Source organism: Phyllobates terribilis, unplaced genomic scaffold, assembly GCF_046119375.1.
Source record: "Phyllobates terribilis strain yellow unplaced genomic scaffold, ASM4611937v1 Scaffold_2__4_contigs__length_985480577, whole genome shotgun sequence".
NCBI classification, from domain to species: Eukaryota; Metazoa; Chordata; class Amphibia; order Anura; family Dendrobatidae; genus Phyllobates; species Phyllobates terribilis.
Window position 1 is genome coordinate 800,828,404 of NW_027362762.1, and position 20,645 is coordinate 800,849,048.

The window sequence follows — 20,645 nt, forward strand, 5'->3', positions numbered from 1 at the left end:
AGACAACATTTTTCTAATTTTGGTTCTATACATTACCACGAGGAATTTTAAACAAAACAATTCAGATGCAGTTGAAGTTCAGACTTTCAGCTTTCATTTCAGAAGATCCACATTAAAATTGTATGAAGGGTTTAGGAGTTTCAGCTCCTTAACATGTGCCACCCTGTTTTTAAAGGGACCAAAAGTAATTGGACAGATTAAATAATTGTAAATAAAATGTTCATTTCTAGTACTTGGTTGAAAACCCTTTGTTGGCAATGACTGCCTGAAGTCTTGAACTCATGGACATCACCAGACGCTGTGTTTCCTCCTTTTTGATGCTCCGCCAGGCCTGGACTGCGGTGGTCTTCAGTTGCTGTTTGTTTGTGGGCCTTTCTGTCTGAAGTTTAGTCTTTAACAAGTGAAATGCATGCTCAATTGGGTTGAGATCAGGTGACTGACTTGGCCATTCAAGAATATTCGACTTCTTTGCTTTAATAAACTCCTGGGTTGCATTGGCTTTATGTTTTGGGTCATTGTCCATCTGTAGCATGAAACGACAACCAATCAGTTTGGCTGCATTTGGCTGGATCTGAGCACACAGTATGGCTCTGAATACATCAGAATTCATTCGGCTTCTGTCCTGTGTCACATCATCAATAAACACTAGTGACCAAGTGCCACTGGCAGCCATGCATACCCAAGCCATCACACTGCCTCCACCGTGTTTTACAGATGATGTGGTATGCTTTGGATCATGAGCTGTACCACGCCTTCACCATACTTTTCTCTTTCCATCATTCTGGTAGAGGTTGATCTTGGTTTCATCTTTCCAAACAATGTTCTTCCAGAACTGTGCTGGCTTTTTTAGATGTTTTTTAGCAAAGTCCAGTCTAGCCTTTTTATTCTTGATGCTTATGAGTGGCTTGCACCGTGCAGTGAACCCTCTGTATTTACTTTCATGCAGTCTTCTCTTTATGGTAGATTTGGATATTGATACGCCTACCTCCTGGAGAGTGTTGTTCACTTGGTTGGCTGTTGTGAAGGGGTTTCTCTTCACCATGGAGATTATTCTGCGATCATCCACCACTGTTGTCTTCCGTGGGCACCCAGGTCTTTTTGCATTGATGAGTTCACCAGTGCTTTCTTTCTTTCTCAGGATGTACCAAACGGTAGATTTTGCCACTCCTAATATTGTAGCAATTTCTCGGGTGGGTTTTTTCTGTTTTTGCAGCTTAAGGATGGCTTGTTTCACCTGCATGGAGAGCTCCTTTGACCACATGTTTACTTCACAGCAAAACCTTCCAAATGCAAGCACCACACCTCAAATCAACTCCAGGCCTTTTATCTGCTTAATTGAGAATGACATAGCCACCTGTCCATGAAATAGCCTTGGAGTCAATTGTCCAATTACTTTTGGTCCCTTTAAAAACGGTGGCACATGTTAAGGAGCTGAAACTCCTAAACCCTTCATCCAATTTTAATGTGGATACCCTCAAATGAAAGCTGAAAGTCTGAACTTCAACTGCATCTGAATTGTTTTGTTTAAAATTCCTTTTGGTAATGTCTAGAACCAAAATTAGAAAAATGTTGTCTCTGTCCAAATATATATGGACCTAACTGTATTCACTGGGTCACCTGGTAGGGACGACTCTCAGCATTCACTTGTATGGGAGTTCCATATTTGCTGAGCAAGTTTGAGTTCAGGCACCATTTGTAAGATGAATGTGGACATTTTTGGCATATATTGTTGATATTCCATAAGTGTCCAAAATGGAAATATTCCTTTAAAGGGAATCTGTTACCAGGTTTTTGCTATTTAATCTGAGCGCATCCTAATCTAGGGGCAAAGAGCCTGAATCCAGCAATGTGTTTATTAGGATGTGCACTTTAGTTTCATTACAATCATTGTTTTATCAGCAGGAGATTATCACTAGAGGACTAGGTGTCCTGTGCAAGCCAGTCCAGCTAATCTGTGTAACCCCGCCCCCACCCCTGATTGGCAACTTGCTGACAATGTACAGTACACAGGAAGCTGCCAGTAAGGTGTGGGGGTGGGGTTATACACAGGTCAGCATTCTGAGCACTTCTACATCTACAGCAGAGAAAACAGGGATTCTATCAATACTACATTAAGCAGTCCAATAAATGACACATAACTGGAATCAGGCTCTCTGCCCCTACATCATGCTGCTCTCAGATTTCATAGCAAAACCTGCAACATATTCCCTTTAATTCCTCTGTGATTCATTTTATTACCATATAGTATTTCAGATGGGTAATAACTCTGTTCTAGGTGTATTTTAGGTATATATCTCTGAAGTATTGCTGTATGCTGTTCAGAAATGCAGTATAGTTCACAGATGACAATAATAGTAGTATAGTAATAGTAAATATGATTCTGATTTATGATATTGATTATAGTAAAGGGTGCAAATATTGTATTTTATAGGACAACATATGCAATTATAATGTAAAAAGATCCAGTATATTAACACTTAACTTACTATAGAACAAGAAGTGTTAGAGCTTTCATGTACTGAGACTGTTCCATACACAGTATTAGCTGCATATTTCCGCCAGCATGCAGCACAGCGTTGCTTTGATTCTTGTACTGCCCGGTGTATAGTCTCATTTTAATCCAGCAAGGACTGTCCTCTGATAGTCGTATGTGTCACGTTTGTGATTGAGCAGTTTTGACGTTCTCTGTGGTTGTGACATATTTTTCAGAATTGCCACTTTAGGCACAGTACCATAATCAAATGATAGTGTGACACTTGGATGGATAATCTCTGTCCTTTGGAATAAATTGGGAAAATAGGAAGCCTTGAATATTTCTTGTTCTATGTTTTCACATTTCGTATCTTAAAATGAACTAATGCCCGACTACAAATAAGCTTGTTTAAGAATAATGTGGTTGGTTTAGAGAGAACCTGACGTCTGATACATGCGGCCCAATCTGGGAGCAGCATGCATCAGGCCCTGGCTGTGTGATCTCAGACAGATATGTAGGACTCTGAAATGCTGCGGCATTTCAGAGAAAAACATACTGTTAATAGCCGCCGGTCACCAAGGCGCACAGCATACTAGTCAGGCAGACGGGTCCCCGTGGGCTTCTTTCCTCCCACTTACATAGTTACATAGTTTATAAGGCCGAAAAAAGACAAGCGTCCATCCAGTTCAGCCTATTTCTTGTGCACTGCAGCTATTCCGCAGCGTTGATCCAGGGGAAGGCAACAAAAAAACATGCGGTATAGGCCAATTTACATCATTGAGGAAAAATTCACTTCCCGACTCCAATCTGGCAGTCAGATTAAATCCCTGGATTAATTAACTATCACTAAGCATAAGATGTAATTTTATTGTTCTCAAGAAAGGCGTCCAGGCCTCTCTTGAACTCATTAAGGGAGTTGGACATCACCACTTCCTCTCCCAGAGAGTTCCAGAGTCTCACGGCTCTGACCGTAAAGAATCCCCTTCTATGCTGGTGCAGGAACCTCCTTTCCTCCAGACGCATAGTGTGCCCCCTCGTCTTTGTCACCATCCTTGGTATAAACAGGTCATGGGAGAGATCTCTGTACTGCCCCCTGATGTATTTATACATGTTTATGAGGTCTCCCCTAAGCCTTCTCTTTTCCAACGTAAATAGGCCTAATTTTGACAACCTCTCTGGGTATTCTAGTCCCTCCATTCCCTTTATTACCTTAGTCGCCCTCCTTTGTACCCTCTCTAGCTCCAATATGTCTTTCCTGAGCACCGGAGCCCAGAACTGTGCACAATATTCTAAGTGCGGTCTTACCAGCGCTTTATACAGAGGAAGAACAATGTTCTCATCATATGCCCCTATTCCTCTTCTGATGCATGCCATGACTCTATTTGCCTTCGCAGCTGCTGCCTGACACTGGGCACTCCAATTTAATTTGCTATTAACCAAGACGCCCAGGTCCTTCTCCATGTCAGATTTCCCCAACGGTTTCCCATTTAATATGTATGGGTGACTGCTGTTTTTCTTTCCCATGTGCATGACCTTACATTTATCGGCATTGAACCCCATTTGCCATTTTTTGGCCCAACTCCCCAATTTATCTAAATCCTCCTGTAGCTGTGCCCTATCCTCATCTGTATTAACTACTTTATAAAGTTTAGTATCATCTGCAAATATTGCTATTTTACTATGCAACCCTTCCACTAGATCATTAATAATTATATTAATTAATATAGGGCCCAAGACAGACCCTTGAGGCACCCCGCTAGTAACCCTGACACACCCTGAGCTTACTCCATTGATAACCACCCTCTGCTTTCTATCACTCAGCCAGCTATTTACCCACTTGCACACATTATCCCCCAGACCAAGCATTCTCATTTTATATACCAACCTTTTGTGTGGCACGGTATCAAACGCTTTGGAGAAGTCAAGGTATACAACATCCACTGACTCTCCCCGGTCCAGCTGTGAGCTCACCTCCTCGTAGAAGGCGATCAGGTTTGTTTGGCAGGAGCGATCCCTTATGAATCCATGTTGATATGGAGTTACAGTTATTATCATTAAGATATTCTACAATAGCATCTCTAAGAAATCCTTCAAACAATTTACCCACAACAGACGTTAAGCTCACTGGTCTATAGTTCCCAGGGTCACTTTTAGACCCCTTTTTGAATATTGGTACCACATTTGCTTGGCGCCAGTCTAGTGGGACAGTCCCTGTCCATAAAGAGTGCTTGAATATAAGATACAGCGGTCTGTCTATCACATTACTTAATTCCTTTAGTACCCGGGGGTGTATGCCATCTGGGCCTGGTGACTTGTCTATTTTGATATTATTTAGGCGTTTCTGAACTTCCTCCTGGGTTAGGTGGGTGATATTTAGCGGAGGGTTTACTTTATCACTCTGCATTTCCTCCGATAAATTGTTTTCTTTTGTGAAAACAGTGGAGAAGAAGCTATTGAGTAGGTTTGCTTTACCCTCATCGCCCTCTATGATTTTACCCAGGTTATTTTTCAATGGGCCAACTCCATCAGTTTTAATCCTTTTACTGTTTATATAGTTAAAGAACAGTTTGGGATTCGTTTTACTTTCCTTGGCAATTAGTCTCTCTGTCTCCTCTTTTGCTATTCTTATTTGTTTCTTACAGATTTTGTTTTTTTCCCTATAAGATATTAGCGCTTCCTCGCTGCCTTCTTGTTTAAGTTTACCGAAAGCCCTTTTTTTGTTTTTCATTGCCCTCTTGACTTCCTTATTTAGCCACATTGGCTTCCTCCTATTCCAAGCCCTTTTATTCCCATAAGGTATGTACCTTCTACAGTGACTATGTAGGACTGTTTTGAAAATTTCCCATTTTCTATCCGTGCTCCTATTACTAAAGATACTATCCCAGTCTATAAGGTGAAGGGCATCTCTTAGCTGATCAAACTTTGCCCTCCTGAAGTTCAGTGTTTTTGTGACTCCCTTGCTGGGCTCCCTACTGAAGCACATGTGGAATTGTATAATGTTGTGGTCACTATTTCCCAGGTGCCCCCCGACCTGCACCTCAGTTATTCTGTCTGGCCTGTTAGTTAATATTAAGTCTAAAAGGGCCGTCCCTCTAGTTGGTTCCTGCACAAGTTGTGACAAATAATTGTCTTTGATAATTGACAGAAACCTGTTTCCTTTCTGAGATCTACAGCTTTCGGTTTCCCAGTCTATATCGGGGTAATTGAAGTCCCCCATAATAATCACCTCGTTATTTTTTGCTACTTCGTCTATTTGTCTCATTAATAGACTTTCCATGGCTTCTGCTATATTTGGTGGTTTATAACAGACTCCTATGATAATTTTATTATTGTTTTTTGCCCCATGTATCTCCACCCATAAGGAATCGACCTCCTCATTTCCCTCCCATACATCCTCCCGTATTGTAGGCTTTAGACACGTCTTTACATATAGACAGACTCCACCCCCTTTCCGACTTCTTCGATCCCTTCTAAACAGACTGTAACCCTGTAAGTTAACTGCCCAGTCATAGCTTTCATCTAACCATGTCTCGGTTATTCCCACTATGTCATAGTTACCTGTAGATATTTCTGCTTCCAGTTCATCCATCTTGTTTGTCAGGCACCTGGCATTTGCTAACATGCAGTTTACACGATTTTGTTTTGTTCCAATCTTCTCCCTGTGGATTGTATTAGAAATTTTCTTACCTCCCTTCCAAGTATCTTGTCTTGGACCTTCTTTGTCGCACTTCAACCTTCCGGGGCACTTTGTCGCACTGCCCCGGATTAACAGGTCTCTGCCTATGTGCGCGTATAGCCCGAGACCTATAAATCACTGGCATTGGGGGTGGAGAAGCCGATGGGGACCTGCATTTTAGATTAGTGTATCGTGCAGCTTGGTCACTGGTGGCTATTAACCGCTTCCCGACCGCCCACTGTACATAAACGTCGGCGCTGCCTGGGCTCTGTGCAGCGCTGACGTTTATAAACGGTCAGTGGTCCCACAGCGCTCAGGACCCCCAGGGTCCTGCAAGAGCTGCGGGTGCGGTTCAGAGCGACAGCTCTGACAGGGGACATCATCCGGACCTGATTGGATCAGGTCCCAATGATGTTAACCCTTTGCTATCTTCTAGATGACGCGATCTATAGTGATCGCAGCATTTAGAAGATAGTGAGAGGAGAGGAGGTCGTCCACTTACCTCTCTGACGGCCCCCTGATATCTGAGAGGACCTGCCGTTGTCATGGCAGCCGGAGGTCACATGACCGCCTCCGGGTCTGCCATGTACGGTGTCCTGCTAGGCTCAGCCTGCAGCTGAAGTCTAGCAGGAGACACTGACAGTGTAAAACTGTCAGCAGAGCTCTCACGCAACGCAATACATGTCTATTGCATTGCATGAGAACAGTGATTAGAAAAATAAAAATTAATGTCCCATACAGGGACTAAGTAAAAATGTAAAAAAAAAGTCTAAAAAATGTTTTCAAACTGTTAAAAAAAATCGCAAAATAAATAAAAAAAATAAATAAAATATTAAACCAATAAATCCGTATATTTATGCAAAAACAAAAAAGTACACATTTGGTATCACCGCGTGCAAAACAACCCGATCTATAAAACTGTCACACTAATTAACTCCTTCTGTGCACACCGTAAAAAAAAAAAAAAAAACGGAGCAAAAAACTATGCTTTTTCATCATATCGCCAAACAAAAAGTGGAATAAAATGCGATCAAAAAGCAAAATGGAAATAAAAATGGTACCGCTGAAAACGTCATCTTGTTCCGCAAAAAAAAGCCGCCATACAACTCCATCAGCTGAAAAATAAAAAAGTTATAGCTCTCGGAATAAAGCGATGTAAAACCAAATATTTTTTCTATAAAATTGTTTTGTGTAAAAGCGCCAAAACATAAAAAAAATACGGTAAGTGTAGTATCGCTGTAAACGTACTGACCCGAAGAATAACGCTGCCTTATCACTTTTACCACACGCAGAACGGCATAAAAAAACCCTCAAAAAACAATTCCTGAATTGTTGTTTTTTGTTCATTTTACCTCCCAAGAAACGGAATAGAAAGCGATCAAAAAATGTCACGTACCCAAAAATGGTACCAATAAAAATGTCAACTCATCCCGCAAAAAACAAGCCCTCGCATGACTCTGTCGGCCGAAATATGGAAAAATTATAGCTCTCAAAATATGGCGATGCAAAAACTAGATTTTGCAAAAAAAAGCGTCTTTTAGTGTGTGACAGCTGTCAATCATAAAAACCCGATATAAATCTGGTATCGCTGTAATCGCACCGACCCGAAGAATAAAGTAATCTTATCAGTTATACCACACGAGGAACAGCGTAAAAAATAAATAAAACCAATTCTTCACCTGCTACTGATTTATTATGTCTCCCAAAGATCGCAGTAAGGCTCTGCTCACATTTATCCTGCGCTCTGCACTGAGCACTTACACCAGAGTTTCCGTGTAAATCTCTGAAATACGTGATTCAGACGGAACCAATGACGGAAGATTCCCTGTAATGAGAAATTGCACAACAAATTTCATGGTGCAATTTCTCTTGTTACCCTTATGATAATGCAAAATTAGGGGATGAAAAACATTTTTTGTGGGATAAATGTGAAAATTTTATTTTTACGCCTCAATATTACAAGCACCTGAGGGTGCAAGGTGCTCACCACACATCTAGATAAGTTCCCTAAAGGGTCTAGTTTCAAAAATGGTGTCACTTATGGGAGGTTTCCACTGTTTAGGCACATCAGGGGCTCCCCAAATGCAACATGGCGTCTGCTAATTATTCGAGCAAATTTTACATTCAAAAAGTCAAATCGTGCGCCCAAACAGTGGTTTTCCTCCACATATGGGGTATCGGCTTACTCAGGAGAAATTGCACAACAAATTTCATGGTGCAATTTCTCCTCTTACCCTTATGATAATGCAAAATTAAGGGATGAAAAACGTTTTTGTGGGAAAAATGTGAAAATTTTATTTTTACAGGTCAATATTATAAACTTCTGTGAAGCACCTGGGGGTTCAAGGTGCTCACCACACATCTATATAAGCTCCCTAAGGGGTCTAGTTTCCAAAATGGCATCACTTGTGGGGGGTTTCCACTGTTTAGGCACATCAGGAGCTCTCCAAACGCAACATGGCATCCGCTAATTATTCAAACAAATTTTACATTCAAAAAGTCTAATTGCGCTCCTTCCCTTCCAAACCCTGCAGTGCGCCCAAACAGTGGTTTTCCCTCACATATGGGGTATCGGCATGCTCAGGAGAAATTGCACTACAAAGTATGTAGTCCATTTTTTCCTGTTACCCTTGTGAAAATAAAATAATTGTGTCTAAAGTAACATTTTTGTGAAAAAAAGTTAAATGTTCATTGTTTTCTTCCACATTCCAAAAATTCCCGTGAAGCACCTGAAGGGTTAATAAACTTCTTGAATGTGGTTTTGAGCACCTTGAGGGGTGCAGTTTTTAGAATGGTGTCACTTTTGCATATTTTCTGTCATAAAGGTCCCTCAAAGTCACTTCAAATAAGATGTGGTCCCTAAAAAAATGTTTTTGCAAATTTTGTTGGAAAAATGAGAAATCGCTGGTCAACTTTTAACCCTTAGAACTTCCTAACAAAAAAAAATGTTGGTTCCAAAATTGTGCTGATGTAAAGTAGACATGTGGGAAATGATATTTATTAACTATTTTGTGTGACATATCTCTCTTATTTAAGGGCATGAAAATTCAAAGTTTGAAAATTGCAAAATTTTAAAAATTTTCGCCAAATTTCTGATTTTTTCACAAATAAACGGAAGTGATATCGAAGAAATTTTACCACTATCATGAAGTACAATATGTCATGAAAGAACAATCTCAGAATCAGGAGAATCCGTTGAAGCTTTCCAGAGTAATTACTTCATAAAGTGACAGTGGTCAGAATTGAAAAAATTGGCCTGGTCACGAAGGCGAAAACAGGTTCTGGTGCGAAGTGGTTAAAAGTATGTTTTTCTCTGAAACGCCGCAGCATTTCAGAGTCATACATATCTGTCTGAGATCATACAGCAAGTGCCTGATGCATGCTGCCCATGCTGATATTTTACATGCACCCATAGACTTGTATGGGTGTGCACCATCCGATATATGCAACTCGCCAGTGTTAGCGAGCCCTTATAAATTGGCAGCACGTCACTGCAGTGGTCATGTGTCTTGTTGACATGTAGAGTTTGAGTATGATTAGGGCTCACTCACTCAAGCATATAAGTCCCACAATGTCGGCTATTTCATCTTTCTTCTCTGCTAGATTTCTAAAACTTAACATGGATAAAACAGAATTCATCATCTTTCCCACATCTCACTCAACCCTCCCCCCATCTGACCTATCCATTAAAGTCAATGGCTGCTCACTCTCCCCAGTCCCACAAGCTCGCTGCCTCAGGGTAACCCTTGACTCTGATTTCTCCTTCAAACCACATATCCAAGCCCTTTCCACTTCCTGCCGACTCCAACTCAAAAATATCTCCCGGATCCGCACATTCCACAGGCAAGACTCTGCAAAAACACTAGTGCACGCCCTCATCATGTACCGCCTCGACTACTCCAACCTCCTGCTCTGTGGCCTCCCCTGTAACACTCTCTCGCATCGTCCAATCTATCCTAAACTCTGCTACCCGACTAATCCACCTGTCCCCTCGCTATTCCCTGGCCTCTCCCCTGTGTTAATCTCTGCACTGGCTCCCCATTACCCAAAGACTCCAGTTCAAAACCCTAACCTTGGAATGCAAAGCCATTCACAACCTGTCTCCTGCATACATCTGTGACCTAGTCTCCCGGTACTATCTGCACGCAACCTCCGATCCTCACAAGATTTCCTTCTCTACTCCCCTCTTATCTCCCCTTCCCACAATCGCATACAAGATTTCTCCCATGTATTCCCCCTACTCTGGAACTGTCTAATCCCAACATATCAGACTCTCGCCTACCGTGGAAACCTTCAAAAGGAACCTGAAGACCCACCTCTTCCGACAAGCCTACAACCTGCAGTAACCCTCTCTCCACCATACCGCTCCACAACCAGCTCTACCCTCACCTACTGTATCCTCACCCATCACTTGTAGACTGTAATCCCTCATGGGCAGGGTCCTCTCTCCTCCTGTATCAGTCGTGGCTCATTTTTGTTCAAGATTATTGTACTTGTTATTTTCTACGTATATCCCCTTTTTTCACATGTAAACTGCCATGGAATAAATGGCGCTATAATAATAAATCGGACAAGTGCAATCCGATTTAAAATCGGATTGCACTTGGACCAATGTTATTCTATGGGGCAGTGCAGATTATTTTCTCATACCGATTTGGCATGAGAAAACAATTGCAGCATTCTGCAAGTGCATCCGAGAATCGATCGGATGCACCCCTACAGGTCTATGGGCGCTTCTGAAACATCAGACTACACTCGGATGTCATCAGAGTGCAGTGTGATTACCGCGGATGTTGTCAATGGGAGGAGATGGAGAAATTGCTTAGTCTCCTGACTCTCTCCTGCCCTAACAGCGTTTGAGCTGAGTGTCATTTGCATAATCGGCCTGATTCTCTTGCACGAGAGAACATATGCTAGTGTGACCCCAGCCTGAGAATTGAGTATTATTTGGAGTTTGAGCATTACTCAGTTTATTTTATTAAATTCTAATATTTTTTTGTGAAAGATCTCAAGTGACTGTACAACCCCTTTAAAGATGTTTGTTATGATTGTATTGTCTGTATTTGACATGTCACATGTGTTAATTTCAGTGAAAAATGTTTTCATTATTTGCAGTTTGTCATTTTTTATACATCGGCTTGTGCTTTCTTTTTGTATTACAGGAAGAAAAAGCCGAGGGATTCATCAGCCTACCGGAGTTCAAAATTGATCGAGCTAGCGAGTGTCGTAAGAAATTGTAAGTACGCCTGGACTGGTACAGAATGATGTGTGTAGATCATGCATATGGATATTGGAATTTTAATGTATTATCTTTCAGTTGTTCTTTTTTCCATGTGTAAAAAAAAAAAAGTGACATTTATCTTGCTATGTAAATTCCTGCATAGTCCTACTGCTTTTTGTGGATTTTTTTGGGGAAGGTACACTAAAAATTAGGCATGAACATAGGAAAGTGCAATTACGAGTGCAAAATAACAATAGAAATAGCAGGAGAAAAAATAAAAAAAAAACATAAGAGAGCCTCGTTTAGCCGAAACGCCTATATTGGGGGAGAAAAATTAGCACAGGCATTCAATACAAACATTGCACAATATTCCCGGGTGCAGCGTGAGGAGTTTCATGTACAGACGAGTGCCCTGTTGATAATTCGGCCATTGTCTTAAAGACGTCACCAGATTGGACCAGCATTGCTTTCCTACCTATTTCTAGTTACAAAGTGTGAGAAATCCTTCATAAATGAGTCGTACTCTGTGATATTCTAAGACCCTTCCTAAATGCTGCATAAATAGAACCTGTGCTGCGGAATTTGTTGTTCCTTTTATACCTTGGAGACACAGATATTTTTCCCTTTTTCGCTTTTGTTTTTCCTCGTCTTCCAAGAACCATAACTTTTTATTTTACCAGTGATATAGCTGCATGAGGGCGTCTTCTTGAAGAACTGAGAAACAGGGAAAAAAAACCTAAGTGAAGTGAAATTGAAAAACAAAACAGCAATTCTGCAGTTGTTTTTTTTTTTTTCTTATGTGTCAATTTTTTATTTTTTATTTTATTTTTTTTTCGGTGGATAGATTTGTATGGGTCTTGTTTTCTGCCATTTGAGCTCTAGCTTTTATTGGTACCATTTTGGTGTCCACATGACTTTCTGATCTCTTTTTATTTCAGAATATATTTTCTAGGCGACATGACAAAAGAAAAGCAAAAAACTGTGATTTATTTTTTCCATTTTGGCGTTCATCGTTTGGGATAAATATATTGCTTTGTTACATGCATAATTGTCCAAACTAAAAAGATATTAAAAAAAAAGTGTTTTTTGTTTTTTTTCTATACATATTGCAAAAGGCAGGCAATTTAAACTTTTTTATATTATTTCCAATTATTTTATTAAATATTTTATAATACTGTCCTCTTATGAAACTTGAACCTGCAATCACTCAAACAATACACTGCCGTGGGCTTCATATGTGTAATATTATGGCAGACTCAAGCCTTCAGTATGCCTTCAGCTTTTATGGCAACCCATTGGCACCCTGTGCCACCCAACCTAGAACCTCATTTAACTATTATGTCTCCCTTTACCTACAACCCACTCTTAAAGGGACAACTGGCCTTGTGCATCCTAGTCCTACCACTCCCCCACCACTGATTATCAGCTTACTGTCACTATACAATGTACACAGAAAGCTGTGGTGTGGGCAGGTTATGCATAGTTCAACATCTGACCTCTTCTATATCTGCAGCACAGAAATCTGTGAATCCATCATTACTACTGCACCCAGTAAACTAAATGATATATCACTGGAATCAGGCTCTCTGTCCCTACCTCATGCTGCTGTCAGATTATATGGCAAAAGCTGCTGAGAAGATTTCCTTTAAAGGTGCCATACCTAACCTACCCTATTGCCAATACTATTTCAAAGGGTAATTACTAAAGCCATAACAACTGTGCAGCTCAGAGTAAATTAAAGCATTGATGCCAGTCACAGGAGGGTATAGCTTCTTTCCACCTCACACTTTCATCACAGGAGCATGAAGCCTACAGAAAGAACTTGATCAGATGCTGTATTGTGTATGGAAACCATGCAAGCCATACAGAGGTAAAGACTCTGTTGACGTGTGTATGATGACTCTGAACATTTTGGTGCATGTATGGTGCTCTTCTACAACTGTGTGCATGAGACCCAATGTGGATATATTTAATTTTCCAAGGTGTAAATTGTGCAGTCTGTCCAGCGCTTCCTACTTCAATTGTTATTTTTCACTTTGCAATACAGAATTTCTAATCTCTTCCAAAGAGACACTTTCCTGCAAATTCCAATGCATAAATAATGCTCTGTAAATGAGTAAAAAGCTATTATTTCAGCTTAATTAGCTATTTCAGAAATAAAACCTTCATGTAGATAAGGTGTGCTTCTCCGCTGTATCTGGTTGACGGCGTAGGCTCTGGAAATTGCTTTTTTTCTGCTGATATTGAAAACCAGAGGTGGCATGCTTCAGTTGGAACTGCCATGTATTATTCAACATTTATAGTACAATAATGACCCGATGTTTCACTTATATTGATATTTTGCAGCACTGCTGCCCAAGGTTTGGAACAACGCTGGCAATTCACCTGGCACAGCTAGCTGCCGCCAATTGTTCATGCTTCTGACATTTAGCACTTCATTCCACACTATTAGGAATGGATACTAAATGCCATCATTCCTGAAGAAAGCTGCGAGTGAGAACAGATGCTGAATTACTGTCTGTATAACACTGGGCTGAAGTACAAAGCACATAGCTAAAGCTGTCAGTCCCATGATGATGAAAGACCAGTATTGTTCCCATTATCAAATATTGCCCTTGGGCTGGTACGCAATGGCAACTTTACCTTTTTTTGCTAACATGAGTGATGGGGTAGAAGCTATTGGTCTGATGCATTTAAAGGGATATTCGATTGCATCAATATGGCTTATCCTTCAGTCCTAAAAGGATTTTACAGATTTCCAATATTTCTATTCCATGATTATTCCTCTGGTTTCAAGACATCTGCTAGCTATGATTTAGCAAAAACCTTCATATTTTACTTCATGCTTGGCCGGCTTTATACCAAGAAGGGTTCTACGTAAATAGGATCCTTCTACTTGCCATTTTTAGAAGTGGTTTCTAATAGAATTTCAGCCCACATGATAGAGCTATGTATTTCTTAGATAATGCTGTCCCCAAACAATAGTATTTATTTGATGAAAATCATTTACAAATTGCAGATTCGGCCAGTATTGTAGATCAGTATTTGTGAGTCAAAGGCATGGTTCAGACAAGCGTGGAGAATCATCTGGTTTTAATCTAGAAAAAACGGCTGATTTTACAACAGTATGGTGTTTCGTATGTCAGTTTTTGACATGGTATGGCATCTGTTTTATGCATCAAATACTTAACGAAAAAATGTGAGGTTAAATACAGTTTCCTATCTTATCAATTGCAATGGATCGTTTAAAAATAGATGCTGTGGGGATGGTATTTGCATCCTTTTTTATGTACCCATTGACCCTGATACATCAAACCAATTTAGCGAGAATTCTGGCATAAACAAATAGCTTTGAAAAGTTGCAAAATTTCAAGTTGTGCACAAATTTATCGACTTTTGGCTCTTACGTCACAATTTCTCCAAGATCTGACAAAATGAGCCGAGCTGGGGCACGGCGGAGGTATTACACCATAGTTTATCTAATTCATGATGAGTTCTTGTGTCCTCTATGCCACAAATCTTATTCCAGTCAGAGTGTGGAGTTATATTTCTAGCGTAGCACACAGAGGTGCACACCACTCGTCAGACACTCCAGATTTATTAAGAGACGTGTACCCCTTAATGAATCTGAATTTGTCTGGCTCCTACATGCCGCCTTATCAAGACCAGCAACAAAATTGCTGGAATTGATAAATCGGGGCCATTGACTAGTTTGACCCCAAAAAATGGATCATTGCCCATACTGTCAATTTCCGGGTTGTCAAGGACAGGACCAGGAAGCAGAGACCTGTGGGGACCATGTAGGCAGTGTCAGACTGGGGTGCCAAGGGCCCACCAGTAACCAACTCCAGGACCCCACTTTTCAGCTACATGCAAATATGACATTATCCTCAATCACAAATTTATATAACAATGCACTGGGTAGATTGTTATATGAATAAGATGCTGCCTTTGTCTGTATAGAGTAATTCAAGTATATTGTGCCAAGTACTACTCATATAAGAGGGTCGTGACCACTCCTGCACAGGGGCCCACCGGGGGATTCTCCAGTTCTCCTGTGGGCCAGTCCAAACCTGTATGTAGGTCTTGGAATCTGAGATGTAAGTAATCGCTGACTGTGAATATTTCTTTAATTAAGAATTGACCAAATGTTTAATAATCTACAGAGAACGCCTTTACCTTATTTCATTCTAACTTCTTTTTGGTTGGGTATAAAGTGGAATGGCTGCCTTGTTTCTGTGTGTGCATGACATATTTTCTCTCTGTTTTGTAGTGCCTTTAAAGCTTGTCATCCCAAGATCAAAAGCTTCTACTTTGCTGCTGACAATTTAGATGATATGAACAGGTAACAAACAATGTCACGTATTTGTGTTATTTCTTGGGTTGCCTACTCTTAGGTTTAACGGTTTATTTTTCAGCACAAAGGAGAAGATTCTAGTTCACGCTCATCTCATATCGGGGCTGTTAAGATATCTGTCTGGGATAACTAAGTGACTGCCACTCGTTTCATCACGTTTTCTTTTATTCTATTGTAGTCAAATAGTCTATAGTCAAATACATCCTATAGCGTTTAGCACACGTTAACCCCTTAGAGACTTGGATTTTTTGTTTTTGTGCTTTTGTTTTCTCCACCCATTCTTCTAATAGCCTTAATATTTTTTATTTTTGCATATCAACAAGAAACAGCATCACTGGCTTTGACATTTTTTCTTTCTTTTTGTGGTTTATCGTACGGGTGATTTACTTTTACATTTTCATAAATAAGACTTTTATGAATGAGGCAACATCAAATACCGATATAAAGGGGGATGATTTAAAGGGGCTCTCCAAGAATTTAATAAAAACCCTCATCACATAAACAAAACAGCAACCTGTCCAAGTCACGAAAAAAGCAGCCTGAAAAAACACAGCTCCCAATACATGTGTTTCAACTGACAGACGAGCTACATTGTAAGCACACATACTTCACTCAGCGAGGAGAAGGGCTGTGACACCGGGAAAAATATGCAAAGAAAGAAACAGAGGCGATCCTATGTGTGAATCAGCCCAGGCTGGCTTGCTCGAGCCCAATACTGAAAAGGCTCACATGGAGTCGTTGTGCAATCTCAGGCACAACTCTGATGTTAGCAGACACAAGTCCTCAGCTGAGGATAAAGATACAAATCCAAATAAAAAATAAAAAAAGAATGGCGATCCAATGGCGCTGTCACTCCAATTAATTATTAAAAAACAATGTTTTTATCAAAACAATGTCTTTCTAGAGCGAACTGCTCTCTTCATCAGGTACAAATAAAAGCATACATTCAAATTAACCAGCATTCTTAAAAACTCATAAACCAGGTGTGGCTATTGAAATTCATTAATCATTTAACCCCATCCCTACTACCATATGACTACACCGCGATCATGTCTCATTGTCAGCACAATGCATATTTAACCTTTATATTGCCAGTGTTTATTAGCCTGTATGCTCTATGCCTCATTGTCAATGTGATGCATATTAACCTGTGTACTACCAGTGTATTTTAGCCTGTATGTTCTATACATTTATTGAATCCTTCAGGAACTAATGTAGATAATTTGAAAATCCAATAACTTTCTCTGTATATCAGCCTTTGATATCTATACATGAAGACGACCAATATTTGTTCTATTAGATAGTAAGCTCTAAGTTAGTGGGATTTTTTCCATGTACATGAAAAAACCTCAATTTTTAATGTTTGACCTATGTTTATTCATCCTAAGATGTATTGGCATAGTGGTCCATCCCACTTACTGCAATTTGTACTGACATTGTAGGACATAAATCACACATGAGCTTTGACAGTTTAAAAAACTTTTTATCAGAAAACACTCCCTTGTGACTGTTAATGTAAATTGTTTTTTGCCTGATTGTATCCAATGGGTTACTGAATGGGTTGCCATTTGAATTCTGTGATGGGGTAATTTTATTACATTCTTGGAGAACCCCTTTAAACTTATTTTTTATTTTTGTAATACTCTTATAAATATTTTTTATTGATTTTTTTTTTTCTTTAGCCTTGGTTATGCCGAATAACTTCTTATTTTCACTGAAGATAACACCCTATGATCTTGTCAGTATATTTGCAGCAAAATGAAGCTGATTTTAATCAGTTGTTTCCCTAATACTATTGCATGGTGAATGAGGACCTGCTTGTACTTTTCAGTGTGATGAGACAGAGATGAGTGAACGACATGGAGACCAAACTGTTCTTTGTAGTAATTTTATTACAAACCCCCAGAGTTAAAAATCATCTATAGCAAATAAATGTGAAATTATATAAAAAGAATCACCAAAAGTTTAAAATCAACAATCATGGGTTTATTAATGGATGCGTGTCCTACAAGGAGGCTAAGAACCCAATGGGGAATTCTTATCCCATGGGTGTGTTGCAGTAGATCAGAACTCTCCATGTAAAGATTTTGCATCAAGGACATTGCTTTACTTTTTTAAAAGACCTCCAGCACAAGCCTTATTAGACAATGAACTCTGCCTCTTCACATCCTCATCAATGTACTCGCTCTTACTGACAGCACGTATATAGTATGGGTGTAGGCCTTTATTGCCATCATTTTTCTCATTCATTATGAACACTTGTGCCTGTAAGGACCATACCCATGTTTTATTCAAGTATATACACTGCTCAAAAAAATAAAGGGGACACTCAAATAACACATCCTAGATCTGAATGATTGAAATATTCTCATTGAATACTTTGTTCTGTACAAAGTTGAATGTGCTGACAACAAAATCACACAAAAATCATCAATGGAAATCACATTTATTAACCAATGGAGGCCTGGATTTGGAGTCACCCCCAAAATTAAAGTGGAAAAACACACTACAGGCTGATCCCACTTTGATGTAATGTCCTTAAAACAAGTCAAAATGAGGCTCCGGAACTGCTAACACACTCCAGCCACATGAGGTCTGGTATTGTCCTGCATTAGGAAGAACCCAGGGCCAAGCGCACCAGCATATGGTCTCACAAGGGGTCTGAGGATCTCATCTTGGTACCTAATGGTAGTCAGGCTACCTCTGGCGAGCACATGGAGGGCTGTGCGGCCCTCCAAAGAAATGCACAGAACACCAGGATTGGCAAAGTCGCCACTGGTGCCCTGTGCTCTTCACAGATGAAAGCAGGTTCACACTGAGCACATGTGACAGACGTGACAGAGTCTGGAGATGCCGTGGAGAGCGATCTGCTGCCTGCAACATCCTTCAGCATGACCGGTTTGGCAGTGGGTCACTAATTGTGTGGTGTGGCATTTCTTTGGAGGGCCGCACAGCCCTCCATGTGCTCGTCAGAGGTAGCCTGACTGCCATTAGGTACCGAGATGAGATCCTCAGACCCCTTGTGAGACCATATGCTGGTGCGGTTGGCCCTGGGTTCTTCCTAATGCAGGACAATGCCAGACCTCATGTGGCTGGAGTGTTTCAGAAGTTCCTGCAAGATGAAGGCATTGAAGCTATGGACTGGCCCGCCCATTCCCCAGACCTGAATCCAATTGAGCACATCTGGGACATCATGTCTCGCTTCATCCACCAACGTCACGTTGCACCACAGACTGTCCAGGAGTTGGCGGATGCTTTAGTCCAGGTCTGACAGGAGATCCCACAGGAGACCATCCGCAACCTCATCAGGAGCATGCCCAGGCATTGTAGAGAGGTCATACCGGCACGTGGAGGTCACACACAATACTGAGCCTCATTTTGATTTGTTTTAAGAACATTGCATCAAAGTTGGATCAGCCTGTAGTGTGTTTTTCCACTTTAATTTTGGGGGAAAATTGGGGGCCTCCATTGGTTAACAAATTTGATTTCCATTGATGATTTTTGTGTGATTTTGTTGTCAGCACATTCAACTTCGTACATAACAAAGTATTCAATGAGAATATTTCATTCATTCAGATCTAGGATGTGTTATTTGAGTGATCCCTTTATTTTTTGAGCAGCGTATATAATCATGGTGAGTCATTAAGTATTCTATTAACTATTGCTAAACTGCAAATGTCTCCTGTAACCTCGCAGGAACATCTACTGTGCTTTACACTCTGGATTGTACTCCTCTATTTAGAGTTTTCAACATTTTAAACAGGTTAAAAGGAATCTATTAGCAGGTTTTTGCTATGTAATCTGAGAGCCCCATGATATAGGGGTAGAGACCTTGATTCCAGCAATATTCCACTTATTTGTCTGTGTTTTGCCGTTTAAATACAATCAGTGTTTCATCGGCTGGAAATTATCACTAGAGGACAGCTGGCCTCGTGCCTCATAGTCCAACCACGCCCCCAGCACTAATTAGCAGCTCTCTCCCACTATACATTGTACATTAACAGCTTTTTATCAGTGGTGTTGGTGGGGTTACACAGGGCTCAACATTATGAGCTTTGTTAGATCTACAGCTAAAAAACTGTGATTCTATCACAACTGCTGCATCCAGTAAACTAAGTGATACATTGCTGGAATCAGGGTATTTGTCCCTACATCATGCAAAAATCTGCTGACACATTCCTTTTAATCAGCATTAAAAATTTTCAAATTGTAATTATTCAGTACTGGTCAGATACTTTGTGTCATTTTTTAATGTGTGTTCATGTTTTCTACCTTAGCTTCTGGCTTTGGTAGCAACTAGAGATGAGTGATTTGATCCGTGGAGTCGAATATCCTGGAATTAGCAGTTTCACGCGAATTCAAATACTTTGAGATTTGATTCGCAAACAAAAAAAAACTTGCCCGACTCCATTTTCCACACTGTTGAAACATAAAAGAGAGGACTAACCTTTTGCATGGCCATGCAGGCCTTCCCACAAAGCCCTGCAGCTATGACATCTAGTATATTATCATACCTTGTACAGTGGTGTCAGTACCTGGGTCATCACAGAGGATCAAAGTTTGTACCACAGAGTTGTTTTCTATTTCCAGAGTCACTGGGTAAGTCTCTGTCTCTTGTAGAGTGAAAGCTCTTATAGATCATGGTCCACTCTATCTCTCTGTTGCCTGTAGAGTGTCAGCTCTTATGGTCAGCAGGGTCGTCTCTCTCCTGTAGAGTGTCAGCTCTTATGATCAGCGGGGTTCTCTCTCTCCTGTAGAGTGCAAGCTCATATGATCAGCAGGGTCCTCTCTCTCCTGTAGAGTGCAAGCTCATATGATCAGCAGGGTCCTCTCTCTCCTGCAGAGTGTAAGCTTTTATGATCAGCAGGGTCCTCTCTCCTGTAGAGTTTCATCTCTTATGTTCTTTATGTAAGAGATT

At 40.5% G+C, this 20,645-nt stretch overlaps 1 protein-coding gene across 6 annotated transcripts in view; it reads left to right on the forward strand.

Moving 5' to 3' along the window:
* Positions 1 to 20,645, forward strand: part of CNKSR2 (connector enhancer of kinase suppressor of Ras 2) — a 537,182-nt gene that overhangs the window by 418,715 nt on the left and 97,822 nt on the right. For all 6 annotated transcript variants that reach the window (XM_073667499.1, XM_073667498.1, XM_073667500.1 and 3 more), the window contains 2 exons: positions 11,312 to 11,385; positions 15,644 to 15,715. In XM_073667499.1, the coding sequence (XP_073523600.1) occupies positions 11,312 to 11,385; positions 15,644 to 15,715 (146 nt within the window). The remainder of the gene's footprint in view (positions 1 to 11,311; positions 11,386 to 15,643; positions 15,716 to 20,645) is intronic.